The 16,747-nt window shown below is 44.1% G+C and overlaps 1 protein-coding gene across 6 annotated transcripts in view; it reads left to right on the top strand.

The window, feature by feature from the left end:
- The window catches only part of STN1 (STN1 subunit of CST complex), a 482,731-nt gene that overhangs the window by 170,608 nt on the left and 295,376 nt on the right, over window positions 1-16,747 (top strand). For 5 of the 6 annotated variants that reach the window (XM_086922737.1, XM_086922740.1, XM_086922736.1 and 2 more), the window contains exon 3: window positions 16,477-16,631. In XM_086922737.1, coding sequence (XP_086778863.1) covers window positions 16,505-16,631 — 127 coding nt within the window. In that variant the 5' untranslated portion in view covers window positions 16,477-16,504. Of the gene's footprint in view, window positions 1-14,375; window positions 14,457-16,476; window positions 16,632-16,747 lie in introns of those variants that run through there. The other variant, XM_086922738.1, reaches the window with a different exon arrangement.

The following is a 16,747-nucleotide window of genomic DNA, read 5'->3' as shown; positions in this document are numbered from 1 at the left end:
GTTAGCCGAATACCTATTTTTCATAAAACCCGATTGATCTGGATGAATAATGGAGTGAAGAATGGGAGCTAATCTAGTGGCAAGAATTTTGCCATAAAGTTTACAATCCTGGTTTATTAAGGAAATAGGATGATAATTAGCAACCAGGGTAGGGTCCTTATCAGGTTTTGGCAAAACAATGATTAAAACGTCCGTAAAGGAGCCTGAAATAGTGCCAGAGGAACCAAAATGGGAAAAAAGTGAACTTAAATAAGGTAAAAGGTAAGATTGAAATTCTTTATAAAATTCAGCGGGGATACCATCTGGGCCCGGGGATTTGTTCTTGGGAAGTGATTTGATAGCAAGTAGAATTTCATCAGAAGTAATCGGAGAATCTAAACTTAATCTGTCTGCAGGAGAGACTTGAGGTAATTTGTACTGATTTAAAAAGGAATCAATTAAAGAGTCATCACAAGGTACTGGTTTACTATATAACTGAGAATAAAAATTTAAAAATTCTTGTACAATATCATTATGGGAAATAGCAACTCGACCATTAGGACTACGAATCGATGTTATTTGAGTTTTGTCCCTCTTAATACGTAAATAGTTTGCAAGAATTTTTCCAGATTTATTGGTGTTAAAGCGAAATTTAGCATTAGATTTTGTAAGTTGGATTCCTGCTCTAGTACTAAGTATAGCATTAAATTCATAACAAAGCTTCTGCAGTTTAGATTTGTACTGAAGGTCATTAGAGGAAATAAATAAACGTTCATATTTAGCAATTTGTTTTTCCAAATGAGTAATATTAGAGTTAAATTGTTTATTTTCATGTGCCATAATAGAAATAGTGGCACCTCTAATGTAGGCATTAAAAGCGTCCCACCTATTCACAATAGAAGTTGAACCTTCTGGGTTGAATAAAAAATTGTCTTTAATAGTTTGTAAAAGTTTGGATTTATGTTTATCATTGAGAACTATATTTGTGTTCATACGCCAACGATTTTGCCTAGTAAAAGTAGAGGAAATATTTAACACAAAGGAAATCAACGCATGGTCCGAAACATCAATATTACCTATAACAGGGTTGGTGGCTGATTGAAGTAAAGAGGGTGAAAGCAAAAAATAATCAATTCTGGAATGTGAATTATGGGGATTAGAGAAAAAGGAAAACCATTTCTCTGTAGGTAAGTGTAACCTCCATATATCAGTTAATTTGGTTGTGTGAAGGAAAGATTTAAAGGCATGAAACACTTTAGGAGGACGGAATTTTGAAGTGGAAAGCCTATCTAGTAACGGATCAATAATTACATTAAAATCCCCCCCAACAATCAAAGGGACCTGCCCCAACTTCAGTACCTCAGAAGTTAAAGCAGACCAGAAAGAAGGGTCATCAGCCGTAGGACCATAAACATTATGCAAAAAGTAAATTGAGTCATGAATTTTAACCTTTAACCACTATATATCTAACTTCTGAGTCTGTAAACTTACTAAGAATCTGGCAATGTAACCGTTTTGCAAAGAGAATTGCAACCCCATTTTTTCTTCCCTGCGCAGGGGAGGAAACAATATTATCAACCCATTTTTTCTTCATATATTGGAGAATTTTATCTTCAACATGCGTTTCTTGAATAAAACAAATGTCAGCTTTACACGCACCCAGGTAATCTAAGATCTTAGTGCGTTTTACCGGATGCCTCAAACCCTTAACATTAAGAGAAACAATTTTAACATTATGAATATTAGCCATTGTGCATTAAGAGAAAAGGACAAAAGAATGATACAGAAAAAGAAGAATGGAGAAACAGCCTTAGAAAAGGAGCGACTCTATGCAGAAAGTAGGAAAAGGAAAGACACAAGAGGAAGAAAGCAAAACAGGAAAGGAGACAAACAAGGAACATAAATAAGGACAAAGAAACGCACACCCGTTTCACAAGAATGGCCAGAACCCATTGGAGCCCATAAGTATAAGAATATGCAAAGATGTGACAAGAAAAGTCAGGCTATTCGACGTCAAGTATTAGGATCCTGAGTATCCATCGATGGAGGAGCTTGTTGCTCAAGAAACAAACGAAGATCTTCAGGACGTTGAAAAGATTTTGAGACATTGTCTTTCCAGACACGCATCGTTGAAGCATCAAAAAGACCATATTTAAATCCAAGGTGTCGCAGCTGTGGACGATAGGCAGAAAACTCTTTGCGAATAGCAACAGTTTCTTTGGCAAAGTCCTGGTGAATAAAAATGTTGGTCCCATTCACTAATAAGGAAGGAATTTCTCTTGCAGCCTTGCGAATAAGGACCAAATGATGATGACGCAGAACCTTGAAGATCATTTGCCTGGGTTTAGTATGTCTAGGATTCCGATGGGAAGGGACTCTGTGGGTTTTATCAATCTCAAATTTTTCAGCGAATTTTATATTCAAAAGGCCTGGTAGAAGAGATTCAAGATATAAACGACAGCTAGTCCCCTCAACTTCTTCAGGCAAATTAAAAATACGTAGGTTGTATTGCCTATTACGATTTTCCATGTCCAACAGTTGAGTATGCATTGGAACAATTTTGGCCAGTAAAGGTGTAAAAGTGTCAAGTTTGTTTTTATTATCCTGAATTTTAATGGCATTGTCAGAAATTTTCATTGACATAGAGGCCATATCTTTGCGGATATATTTGACTTCTGAAGCAATTGTATCAGTATTCAAGCGTAGTGCTTTAATTTCCTCCAAAATTAGAGCAAAAGCAGGGTCTGAAGACTCTACCATCTTAGACTTTACTGGAGTAGGAGAAACCTGCTGCTTACGTTTATTAGCATTGGAATTCTTAGAATCCATTTTTAGGTGAGTAATGGCTCTGCAATAGGTGTAAATTGATAAAAAGATGAAAAACAGCCTCGAAATGCAAGAAGAATGAGGTAATTATCACCAAAAACACCAACGAACTCTTAAAAGCAACAGGTGCAGCAGCTATATTAGGCTGGAGGCGTGGCTAGGCCCAAGCCAGGCTCTGTCACAGAAGTTGCTCCGCCCCCAAGCACTCAAACTCATCAGTACCTGAAGGAGAGACCGGGGTCCAGAACCATGGAGCCAGAAATCGACCTTCCTCCACAAGAAATCGCCCCAAAATCACTCCACAAATCAGCAAGCACTTTATAAGGTAAGCGCCAGCATTTCCGCCGTCTTCCTGACACAAAAATCGGCGTTTGAAACGAAGTCGGGCTGAGGGAGTTACGGAGCTCCGGTAATGGCGGCCATCTTGTTTGACGCGCTCGCGCGTCTCACAATGTGAGGCATTTGAAAGTGCCTAATGATAGCAGCAACATACTTAGAGTACTTCAGCAATGCCACTCACCGATTCCTTCCCCCACATGAGGTAGACAACTGCCAGTTATGATCCCTAAATGTCCTTGCCTCAGTGTATTCGGGTACAGGGGCGACTAAAGACCGTGGACCAGGAAGAATGAAACCCTTTCAAAATTACCTTGCACAGTGGGTACACCTAGGACCCTTGTGTACAGAAAAATGTGAAAGCCAGCTCCACGTGCAGCCTGCAGTGAATGATACTTCTTGCACAGACATGCTCTAATTATTTATGTGTTTATTTACCTATTTACTCGTAGTTTTTTTAGCACATAACAGACAAGGGTGTTGCACCATGTTTTAAACACTAAAACATTTCACTCTAAGATCAAAGGTAGCAAGGTTTCATAACGTTACTAGCAATTGGTGATACGAATGCCCTTTCTATTTACAAGGGTGCAGTTGTGAGCTCATCTTGAATACGCAAAGGTCTCAACACAGCTTTGTAGTGTTTCAGGTTGTGTGAGACGGTTACACCTGGGACACCCATGAGTTGGAGCTTACTAGTTTCCCCCATGGGTGTCCCGACATAAGTTTAGCCTGACGTTCTTACAACAGGAGTTGAATAAAAAGATGACCCATATAGGCGGGGCAACATACTTTAGTCTGTGTGGATACTTGCTATCGTGCATTCGCTCAACGCAACACTGGTGGCTAGGATTACAACACGACACAGGCGACGAGGAGGCCGCCCAATCCTCTGCATGCCTCAGTGGCCTTTTACCTCCTCGCAGTTTGACTCACAGGAGCGGGGCATCTCACAGCAACCCGCACAACAGCCCTGACATGGAGCAGTTTGCCAGCGGCGGCCTGACCCGACAGTGCTGGCGCTCGACCTTGCTACCACACGCGAGCTGCTCCTATCAGTGTCTACCCAGGATGGCCTCCCCTCCTCACAAATGCATTTCCTGCATCTAGCCTTCCAGCTACCTGCCCGATCGCCATTGTTGGTGCACCGCCATCACCTGGCTGACCCAGTGTTATTCTGGGAGGCAGCTCCGCAACCTGCTGACTACATCTCGCCCCTGCGTATGGCAGCCTTTGCCCCGTGGGACACACAAACGCAAGAAGCCAGCTCTGGCACAGGTCGCCTCCTCACCGCAGGTTCCCCCACCAGCCCAAGGGCCCTTGCTTCCACAGTTGCACGCCTGCTTGTCGTCAGCCTCAACTACAGCGCCCTTAGTACCATCTCTCAACCCCCCCCCCCTCCCCCCACCCCCGCCCCCTACCTGGTGCCTCCCGGGAGCTTCCTGGGTGGAGCGCCTTGCGACAAATTGTGAGACTATGAACCTTGAGGATGGCAGAAAGTGACCTCTTCTCCTTCACCTGGGAAGGGGGATGTGCACAAGATCTCCAAGTCTGTGGTGGAAGCGCTCAACGCCGCCCCTACACAATGCTCAAAAACGCAATCACTGCTCACTTTGAACCTTTTGCAAATCCGGACTATGAGCGCTTCCCCCTCTGTCAAAAACCAGACAAATCGTGGTACGTGTTCCACACCCGCTTGAAAGAACTAGTTAGTACATGCACTCTGCCTGATGAGGTTAGGGAACAATTCATCCAATGGTGTGCCGTAGTGAAACTCAGATGACAGATTTTACAGATACCTAGCCTGTCAATGTGAGACATCCTCGTCCTGCGCGCATATAAGTGCAATTTCTAGAAGATAAGGGCCTTTGGAGAACCAGTGGTGTAACAAGTGGCCTCCAGTGGAAGAAAAAAACTCGGAGGGCAACTTTGTCTTCATCTTATAGACAAGGAAGAGGAGAGTCTAATCAGCCCAGCAAGTAGCCATGGGATATGTAAAGAAGATCATGTTTTAGGTAATTTCGTAACCCTGACCGAAACCTTGGGTACTTTGCTTTGAACAAATCATCCACTTTAGAGGTAATGTGAATGCCTTAGACCTTGATAGATTGGTTTGCCCATCGAAACTGAGTTATTTCCTTCTGTGTGTCCTCCTATCCCTCACCCAAGTGTTAGATGGAGAATTTCAGATTTACTTTTGTTAACTATTACATCTGCCACTTTTGCAATACTTTGTAGAACAACATAAGATTTCGGGCTGAGAGGTCAGGGGTGGAGACATGTCCTCATAGAGAGATACTTTGTGGGTTTCCAGATCAAGCGTATACCCCTAATGCCAGCTTATTTTCTCATATAAATTGTCAGCGGTTCAATGCAGAGGCTGAAAGGTAGAGGGGAAGGAGAGAGTCCTGTCCAGTCCCTCCCTGAAGTGGTAAAGCTTTTGAGATATAATCATTTAAGTAATTTCTGGATATGGGATTCTAGTAACCTGTCAGGGCCATTGAGATGAACCTTAGTTCCAAGCCTGCTTTACTCATTACTTTGTAGAGGAAGCACCCATCCACACTATCACAACCCGTTAAGTAGTCCAATGAGACCGAGATAGTGGGAATTGATTTCCTTTTTTTTTCCATCAAGTGGATCACTCTTTTCAGTTGTGTTTGTTGGCCCATGGTGTTAAGCCGGATTCATCTGGATGTAGGAGATCGGGCAGGACAGTTTCTAATGTTGTATCAGAGTTTTTGTAAACAGCTTTATATCTACGTTTATAAAAGCATTGGGTCTGTAGAATGAACACAATTTATATTTTTTTCCAGGTGCGATGATGAGGGTCCCATGCACTTCCCACATTGAGGGAATTACCCTCTTTCCGTGCAGTGTGTTTTTATTCATTAATACATTTTGGGTTTTTTAAAGCACACAAATACAAAAAACATCATTTATGTAAACTCAGAATACATGTCATGTTACAATGTATTTATAGAGTGCAGGTACACCAAAAAGGCTTCACGGCGCTAAAGCATAGAGGCAGAGGACCCAGAGTATATCCATAATCCTGTCTAAAAAGCCAGGTATTTAACAGAGTCCTGAAGCTTGACTAGGTAGTTTTGGCTCTGATGTGTGGGGGCAGAGAGTTCTATACATTTTGGCCAATCACAGCAAGCGTTGTGCCACTCAGTCTCTTCTAGTTAAATATAAGGATCTCAAACAGATTTTGATGGGCTGATCTGAGGTTGAGTCTGGGGATGTAGTTCAGATTCTCAAAGTCTCGAAAGTTGGGCTTTTGCCATGTTGAGATTTGAAACTGATACACCCTGTTTTAAACAGGTTCATCTGAGCGACTGGCAACCAGTGTAATTTTGCCATCAAAGGTTTAATGTGACCATACTTGGGCTGGTTCCAGCCCAGCCTAGCTGCCTGATTTTGACTCAGCTGCAGCCTCTGACTCAGTCCCTTAGGAAGTCCCAGATAAAGAGAGTTGGCAATCAATCCGGGTCATAACCAAGGCAATTATAATATGAATAACAACCTCAATAGTGAAGTATTTCCAGAGTTTTTATTTTTCCAATTTAAGAAAAAACAAGACGAGGTTACTGCGCCTATCTGAGGCTTCATAGAAAGATCTTCATTAACAAATATCCCAATGCTTTTGACTGCTTTTTTTGGGATGGGAGACGCACCCATCTCCACTGGCCGGATGTAAAGATTCCAATTGTGCAGTTTGTTTTTGATCATCCCAATATATCGGTTTTATCAGAGTTCTACTTCAGCTGATAGTGATTCATCCCTTCATGGATGTATAACATAGTACTCTGAAAAAACTGTGGAATCCGTCATGTTATCAATGTTAAAGACCAACTGCATGTCATCAGCTTAGTTGTATATTTTCACCCCTGCAAGGTGCAAACTAATTGGCGGATATAGCGGTTAAAAAGATAGGGGACAGAGAAGGATCCCTGTGGTACTCCACAGTTGAGCCTGACCTTTGATGAGCAAAAAGGGACAACACGGATTGATTGGAAGTGTTCTGAGAGTAAGAATTTTATCCAGTCTAATGCAGATCCCTGCAAGCCCGTGGCCTTGACATACTCAATTAGGGTATCATGGTTTACCGTTACAAAAGCCACCAATATCCCCAGCAGGACCAATGCCTGCCCCAGTACATTGTCTGCTTCTTGTCTCTTATGATCAACTATGGAAAGAATAATGGTTTCCGAAGAGTGGGCAGGGCGGGATCCCTCCTGGTGGGGATCAAAAAAGGAGGAGTACGCTAAGAAGATGCATTAAAATTGGCTACTGTATGCCTTTAGTATCTTGGCTAGGTAAGTAAGTGATGAGATGGGGTGGTAGTTCCTCAAGATGGAGGGGTCTTCAACAACATTTATTTAAAGTTGGATGACTTCCTTAAAAGTGTGGGGGTTAATGCCCTGACTTAAGGATAAATTGAGCAGAGAACGCTGGATCAGTAAGATGTGAGAAAATACTTTTTGGGATCCGAGTGGGAAAAATACCTTCAGGGAAACCGGATTTCAGAGTCATCCGATTAACAAAATGCAATTTCCCAGTGAGGAAAAAATACGATGTATGCCCTATCATGAGCGCTGCTTGTGTGTCTGAGCAATATATGATTAATACCATTGTCACCTCATCAGTGGAAAATCTGTTGGTGCTCCCCAATGTAAAACTAAAGGAAGGATGCCCACCACACACCCCTCAGTTTTTCACTACATTTCATTCATTTGTCTCGAGAGACGGGTTCTGGAAAAAGGGGCCCTCTTCAGGACTCATGATGGTGAGTAATGCATTTATTGTGTGGCAGTGAGTAATGTGTTTATTGTGTCTCCCAATATTTGCAAGCTCTCCCCTGCCTTTTCATCTTTCCTGGACATTTTAAGATGAATCTTATCAGCTAATGCCACCTTCATGGATCCTTTCAGCCATGCCTCTACACTGGGGCCCGCGTGTTCAGCCACCCAATGGCTCTTTTCCAACTGCAGTAGCAAAAAATGAATCTGTATTTAAAGAAATGTTTTGGCCAAGCAATAACGCCCAATAAGAAACTCTCAGGAGAGAGCTCAAATTGAGCTCCAATAGCTACTCATACTCTCTGAAGCACATCTCTCAAAAAACCATTAGCTGTGGTACAGGTCCAATGAAGATGGTACAAGGATTCACCATCCTCTCTACATCTCGGACAGGCGGCCGTCCGACTCCAATATATTTTACTGAGCTGCACCAGTGTCAAAGATGTGACATGGCTTTTAAATAAAGGCATGAGTTTTTAACCTAGAGCATGGGGAGATGTTTTATAAAGATTCCAATAAATCCATACAAGGTAGGAGCTTAGCCTTCTTTTATTGCCTTGATGGCTGTGAGCAATTCTTTTTAAAAAAAAATATTTTGTAAAAATGTTTATTAACATAACGACAGCTAGCATTTGAGGACATGTACATTACACACAAAAGATTTACATTTCTAATAGTACAAGCATTCAATAAATAAATCTGAAAAGGGGTGAGAACTGCATATCCCCTCCTTCCCTGCTGCATAGTCTCCAGATCGGGGAGGGGACCCAAGTCTCTTCTCTTCCCTTCTCATCTCCTCGGTCCCTCGTCTCAAGACCATAGTGCCTCAACCATAGGTTCCAGATCTTAGTGAACTTTCTGGTGCAGCCCTGGGCCTTATATGTCACTCTTTCCGCAACCATGTATAGATCCATACCCGCCCTCCATTCTGCTAGATTGGGGAGGTCTGGGGCTCCCCAGTGTTTGGCAAAGTCCCTCTTAGCTCCTACTAATCCCAGATTGCACAGTAGAAGTTTAACGGGGGAGGTCAACATCTGCAGAGATACTCAGTAATACATACTTAGCATCTCTCTGGAGGAGGGCTCCCAATATCTCACTCAATTCCCTCAGTATTCGTCTCAAATATTTCTCTATTAAGGGGCAATCCAACAGCATGTGCATATATGTGCCACGTTCTGTTTTGCATCATATACAGTTAGATGTATCCACTCTTCCCATGGCGTCAAGGCGTACTCTATGGAAGAATACTCTATGCAAGATTTTATACTGTACCATGGCATTGTTGCAGCTTGATCGCGACCTCTCTCGGGTGCATACAGGATGCCTCCCTGTCAATGTCTGGTAGCTGTCCCGTCGTGGTTTCCCACTTGGATCTAAGGGATGATAGCCTGTCGTGGATGTTGTTGATTAGCGTCTTATAGGCCCATGAGACCCATTTGTCAGGAATTTCTTCTTGCAATAATCTACCTTCTAGTGGGGCAAAGTCCGGGACAGTGGTGGGGTCTATCGCCTCTGCTTTCCAGGCATTTTGTAGCTGTATGTATTTGTGCCTCTGGGAATTGAATAATTGGAATTCGGATTGGAGTGTGTCAAATGAGATCAAGGTTCCCTCTCTAATCATGTCTCCCAAACTAGAGATCCTGATCCTGTCCCAGTGTTTAAAACCTTGGAGCCTGTTTATTTTTGGTAGTCTTGTGCCCTCCCATAGTGGGGTCTCCTTCGTCGGCTTCTTGTCCCACTTAATTTGACGTTCCGCCCCCTTCCATGCCTTGATTGCCCTTTGGGTGGCAGGTAGTAGCTGTCTGATTCCCTTGCCCCAAAATTTTTTGTGTAGGTGCATGTGTTTTCGAAATTGGAGTCTTTCCACGGCATAAGTGGGGTGGTCCCTGGGCATGTACCTCCATGTGTTGAAGACTATGAGGTGGACCGCCCGGTAATAGGCTTGTATATCCGGCAAAGCTATCCCTCCATTATATTGGTTATGCTATAGCGTCTGTAACGCAATGCACGATTGGTTCCCATCCCATAGAAGTGTGCGGAATTTCTCATTGATAGCGGCAAAGACCGCTTCTGATATTCTACGGTATGTGTTCTGTAATATGTATAGTAGTTTCGGGAGTGTTATCATTTTGTATAATGCATTCCTCCCAAGTAGTGTCATTTGCAGCCTTCTCCATCTCTCTACATCCTCACAGAATTCCGCCAGAATTCGTTTGATGTTGCGGTTGATGCATATTGCATCATCCATGGAGATATAGAGCCTCAAATATTGAAATCCATCTCCTCCCACCGCTAGCTGTCCCAGTTGATTGTGTATATTTAACGAGCCCCCACCATGTAAAGGCTGAAATTATTCCAATTAATGTTATAGCCAGAGTGGTTACCATATTCCCTGAACAGCTGTAAGATGAGCAGAAGTGTCCTATCTGGGTCGGTGACATATAATAATATATTGTCTGCGTATAAGATCCGTTCATCTCCAAGAGGCCGGCTTTGTCACTAAAGCTGCTCAAGGCGGAATACGCCCTGACAATGCATGCAAGCGGCTCAAGTACGAGCGCAAACAATAGAGGGGATAGTGGGTAGCCCTGTCTGGTGCCTCTATTCACTGGGAATTCTGACGATGTTGCCCCATTGACACGCTCCCTGGCCCTAGAGTTAGTCTATAGCAGATCTTTCCATGCCATAAAGGCGGGCCAAATCCAAACCTTGAGACAGATAGCCGTATAAATGGCCAGTGTACTGCGTCAAATGCCTTTTCTACGTTGAGCGAGAGGAGGGCATAGGGGGCTGGCCTGTTTCTGGCCGTTTCTAAGCAGTTGGTCAAACGGTGGAGGTTGAAGTGCGTAGCGGGTTTAGGCATTAAACCAGATTCATCACAGTGAATTAGGGACATGATCACCAACAATATGCGGGCGCTAAGATAGAGGGCAATATTTCGGTTTCCAAAATAAGTAACAATATCGGGCAATATGATCCACAGCCTGTGGGGGCTTTCCAGGTTTGTGATCACCAATACAGTCGCCTGACATAAGTCGGGTGTAAGTGTCCCTTCTTCTAAAGCCTGCCGAAACATAGTCAAGAAGCGCGGGGCCAGTAAGTTGGCGTTCTGTTTAAAACATTTGAGCGATAGTCTATTTGGACCAGGGGTCTTCCCTGATTTCTGGCTGGCAATCTCGTCCATCACTTCCTGCAGTTTTAGATCATTGTCAAGGGTTGTCCGGTCTTCATGTGTGAGGATGGGGACGCCTATGGTGCTAAGGTAGTTGTGAATTTGTGCATTGTCTGCCAGCGGCCTATCTTCATAGAAGGCCCTGTAATAATGGGCAAAGGTGTCTGCCACGCCCTGAGCTGTTGTGTATGTCTGTTCTGCTTCGTTGATCTCCACTACCCATCTTGGGCTGTGAGCACTTCTAAACCTGTTATAGGACTTCCAGCTTTGACTGTTGGACCAGGGTTATGCGAGGCATGCCTGATTAGTTTTATCATTTGTAATGGCAAGCATCTGAGCCATGTCAGAAAGAAGTGCTTGTTCCAGTGGAGGTTATTAGGCCGTGGAATCCTATCAAATCTGTTCAGAAAGGGTATTGGGGCTTCCTCAAACACATCAACTTGATTCTAATGGTGCCCGTAGAGAGACAATTCTGAGAAACCAGAGTCCAAACCCTAGTGTTTTCATGCATTGACTGTGGCATTGCTCGACTCATTGGATTATGCATTATTTTCTACACCAAAAGCAGTACTTCATTCTGCCATCTGTTTCAGAAAAGGACAGTTAAAGAATGACCATATCACTCCAAAATTGATTCACCTCCACTTGCATCGTCCACCAGCATTATGCACAATTAACAAGATCCCTATCAACCAAACAGCCATTCTTCAAGGTAAAGAAGCTTGTCCTCCTAGAATTTGGTAAATCATTGGCCCCGCTGCTCTTTCCCTAACTAGCAAAGATAATCTCCGTACCTATCACTAGAAATACTAGTTTCCAGTCCTAGGCTTTACTTTTGAAAGTCATAACTTTCAGTTGTGTTGGTCCAATTCTTTAGCTGAAGTGAAGAAAGGACTACACCTCCCAGAATGCTGAAGGTTCTTGAAGGAAAGCCCGGAAAATGGTGCCACTCATTACACAGAGTTATTTGAGGTTACCTCACTTATTCCTGCTCTCTCCTTTCTGTCTACCTAGAATACGCGAGAGAACTGAAAAAACATTCCTATTCCAAAAACACATTTTGGGAATTACATCTCTAAGTCAATGTTTACCAACATTTTGAGATTGTATATATATATAATTTCAAGGTCAGGGTTGCTGACCAACCTTACCTGAAATAAAATAAATGGAAATGTGGAAAAATTCCACTTGTGCTCTGGTGAACTTAAAATGTATAGGAACAAAGATGCGGATGCAACACATGTGTTGTCTCCTGTTACGTTGTTGCAGCATTTTGCATAATGTGTCGAGCCTTGAAGATAGGCAAGCTCCTGCTGTGTAGACCGTGTCCCTCCAGAAACCAAGGAATATGCTGTGGGCGCCCTGAAAAGATAAACTGGGACTACGGCAATCTACCATAAGGAAATCGTTGGGAAACTTTAGAAGTCTAACAGTGATCTGCCTAGCTGATCTTGAAAGTTACTGTCAGACAGCGGCATCCAGAGAAGTTTTATTGACTTTGTTTATTTATCAGTCAGTGGCAGCAACATCACCAGCTTAAAATTGTGTACATAAGAAAAGTGGCAGTACACATCATAAAGCTAAACAGTTAGGGTGGTTAAACAAAAACCAATGTCCTCCTCAGCTGATCTTGTGATGTTATGTAGCTGCATATGGCATGGCTTATGCAGTCACTCTAAAAGCATTAAATGGAAGTATTTCCTGTTTTCGCTTAATCTCCACAACACGAGGTTGGTGACTGCTGCTTGATTGGTGGTATTTATGAAACACTCAGACATAAGGTTTTGTTCAAGGAGTGGCTGATCACTTCCAGGATCAGCTGTTCCTCAACTGTCCCACACGTCAACATTGTACTTCTCCTCTTTGGAGTATTGACGTGTCCTCCCCCCCAGTTCCAGAGCATTTGGCCTGCAGTAGCATATGCCTGCCACAATATCTAGGACTCACATGTTTAAATGACCTACATTAATGAGAGAGTGAGTTCTGATAAATGAATGCAGTAATATACAATCCCTTTGAGTGGACATGGGTTTGGGCCGATGCTAATCTGTATTGTTGGTTGTTAGTGTGTGTGTAAGTATAAAATAATGCTTTTGATTTAGTCTATTTATTTACATTCTTTCAAAGCACAACTAGGCACATAATCACAGAGCGCATTGCAGCTAAGAGAACAATTAAAAGGAAATGCATACAAGCAGAAAGTGTATAAAAGAGTCAGTGAATCTTGGAGATGTTTTTCTGAAGGATAAAAGATCCAGATTCAGCTTGTCTGGTAGAAAATTCTAAAATCTACGAACTAGACAGGAGGAGGGTTGATTTGAAGTTTTTGGGGATTTCCGAAAGTACATGGTCTTTGCTCTTTGTGCCCCTTTCACCTCTACTGGTCTGCAAGTTGTGCTTTACATTTGCAGAAATATAGCCAATGGCTGCAAAAAGCATCTTCAGTATGGCATCACCGTTTCACCTTTCGAATTATCGCATATAGTTATGCCATTTGATTGAACCGTGATTTGATTTGCTTCCTTAATGCAGATGCTAAACACATACTTTGCCTTACATTCAGTCTCTTTTTTCATAATTAGGCGATGCTTCAAAGTGCAGGGAACATAAACCTCCAACACTTGTAAGTAGATCATTGCTGGGTGGTTACCGCTCAGGTTGTGTTCAACTAGACACAAAACGATTACCTTAGCCTTGTATACCCTTGTCACCTTCACATACCTTTTTGCCATTTTTATTATGATGGTAAATGTGTTCTAGAATTTGTATGATCTGGCAGGAGTCCTGATTGTTACAAAAGGCAGTTCATTCTGTGATTCACAGCAACCAGTGGAAGAGCAGGGTTGTAGTTGTTGATAAACACCCAGCTTTATGAGCTTGTGGAGAGTATCATACTTTATAGCCAGCTGATCATTTCAATCATGCTTGCATCCCTAAATTAGGAGACAGTTGCTGTAGGAGCCACACCTGCTATTACTAATCGCTAAGCGCCCATCCCGATTACTCATGTAATCCAACTGGTGTGCGTGAATAGCTTGTCCTGCCCTGCCCCGCAGAATGCCCAGCGTTGCCTGCCCTGCCTAGGAGACGGGTTGTCTGCTAATAATGGAAATGTGGTTGCAGCCTTTGCACAATGCTGTCAAACCCAAAAATCAAGAGGAAGGAAGGATTTTTAGACTTGCAACTTGTGCCAATATTCATTACCATTGTGATTCACTACCGAGAGTCTGGAGAATGGGGAGAGGACTGTAAGGCGACCAAGCTGGGGCTGTAACAAGACGTAAATCAGTTATGAAATATTGAGTTCAGACGTCTTGCATGTCTTGTGAGAGGAGAGGGTAAAATCATGGCACGTGCAGTGCTGCTTCTCCTGAAGCCTGGTATCCTTGTGCCACCTCTCCTGAAGCCTGGTATCCTTGTGCCACCTCTCTTGAAGCCTGGTATCCTTGTGCCACGTCTCCTGAAGCCTGGTATCCTTGTGCCACCTCTCTTGAAGCCTTGTATCCTTGTGCAATCTCTCCAGAAGCCTGGTATCCTTGTGCCACCTATCTTGAAGCCTAGTACTTGTGCCACCTCTCCTGAAGCCTGGTATCCTTGTTAGGTTAGGTTACGTTAGGTGGTGTTTTATATAGCGCTCAGCTACTCCAGGGAGTGTCCCGGCGCTTCTGACCTAAGACAAACACGGGACAGGCAAAAGAGAAGGGGGGCAGGCACTATTGAACAAACAACCTTGTGCCATCTCTTCAGAAGCCTGGTATCCTTGTGCCACCTCTCCTGAAGCCTGGTATCCTTGTGCCACCTCTCCTGAAGCCTGGTATCCTTGTGCCATCTCTCTTGAAGCCTGGTATCCTTGTGCCACCTCTCCCGAAGCCTGGTATCCTTGTGCCACCTCTCTTGAAGCCTGGTATCCTTGTGCCACGTCTCCTGAAGCCTGGTATCCTTGTGCCAAATCTCTTGAAGCCTTGTATCCTTGTGCAATCTCTCCAGAAGCCTGGTATCCTTGTGCCACCTATCTTGAAGCCTAGTACTTGTGCCACCTCTCCTGAAGCCTGGTATCCTTGTTAGGTTAGGTTACGTTAGGTGGTGTTTTATATAGCGCTCAGCTACTCCAGGGAGTGTCCCGGCGCTTCTGACCTAAGACAAACACGGGACAGGCAAAAGAGAAGGGGGGCAGGCACTATTGAACAAACAACCTTGTGCCATCTCTTCAGAAGCCTGGTATCCTTGTGCCACCTCTCCTGAAGCCTGGTATCCTTGTGCCACCTCTCCTGAAGCCTGGTATCCTTGTGCCATCTCTCTTGAAGCCTGGTATCCTTGTGCCACCTCTCCCGAAGCCTGGTATCCTTGTGCCACCTCTCTTGAAGCCTGGTATCCTTGTGCCACCTCTCCCGAAGCCTGGTATCCTTGTGCCACCTCTCCCGAAGCCTGGTATCCTTGTGCCACCTCTCTTGAAGCCTTGTATCCTTGTGCCACCTCTCTTGAAGCCTGGTATCCTTGTGCCACCTCTCCTGAAGCCTGGTATCCTTGTGCCAACTCTCTTGAAGCCCGGTATCCTTGTGCGAACTCTCTTGAAGCCCGGTATCCTTGTGCGAACTCTCTTGAAGCCTGGTATCCTTGTTCCACCTCTCTTGAAGCCTGGTATCCTTGTGCCACCTCTCCCGAAGCCTGGTATCCTTGTGCCACCTCTCCCGAAGCCTGGTATCCTTGTGCCACCTCTCCCGAAGCCTGGTATCCTTGTGCCACCTCTCTTGAAGCCTTGTATCCTTGTGCCACCTCTCTTGAAGCCTGGTCTCCTTGTGCCACCTCTCCTGAAGCCTGGTATCCTTGTGCCACCTCTCCTGAAGCCTGGTCTCCTTGTGCCACCTCTCCTGAAGCCTGGTATCCTTGTGCGAACTCTCTTGAAGCCTGGTCTCCTTGTGCCACCTCTCCTGAAGCCTGGTATCCTTGTGCCACCTCTCCTGAAGCCTGGTCTCCTTGTGCCACCTCTCCTGAAGCCTGGTATCCTTGTGCGAACTCTCTTGAAGCCTGGTCTCCTTGTGCCACCTCTCCTGAAGCCTGGTATCCTTGTGCCACCTCTCCTGAAGCCTGGTCTCCTTGTGCCACCTCTCCTGAAGCCTGGTATCCTTGTGCGAACTCTCTTTAAGCCCGGTATCCTTGGGTCATCCAAAGCCTCTAACAGGGCAAAAAGCGTGGGATCTTTAGCCGTGATTAGGGTTACCCAATGACTGAGTACCCTGGAGGGTTCTTCTGGCCCACCAACTAATGTCCAGGCTCCATTCATCTTCTCCTATCCTCGTTGTACTTTAGAAGCATGTTGGTTTAATGCAGCTGATTAATGGAAACCTTTGTTATTTGCAGGTATGTGGCAGCTTGAACCCTCCGAGTGATGTCCCACCCTGCATCCTTTGAGGAGCCCCCGGTGTTGTTGTGGGGATTGGATCCTGTCTTTAGGGCTTTTGCTAAGCTGTATATAAAAGACATCCTTGAACTGAAGCAGTCCGAAAAGGTTGCAGGTATGTTTTGTCATCTAGTTGTAATGGGTTCAGCAATAAAATAGGTTTTAGAAATGGAGTAGTGTTCGATGTTACAAATTATACATTTCAAAGACATTTTTGTGAAAGCATCTCAC

The sequence above is a fragment of the Lissotriton vulgaris genome, chromosome 5 (assembly GCF_964263255.1).
Source record: "Lissotriton vulgaris chromosome 5, aLisVul1.2, whole genome shotgun sequence".
In the NCBI taxonomy this organism is placed as follows: domain Eukaryota; kingdom Metazoa; phylum Chordata; class Amphibia; order Caudata; family Salamandridae; genus Lissotriton; species Lissotriton vulgaris.
The sequence above is the reverse complement of the archived record's forward strand: the minus strand, read 5'-3'. Positions and strand labels throughout refer to the sequence as shown.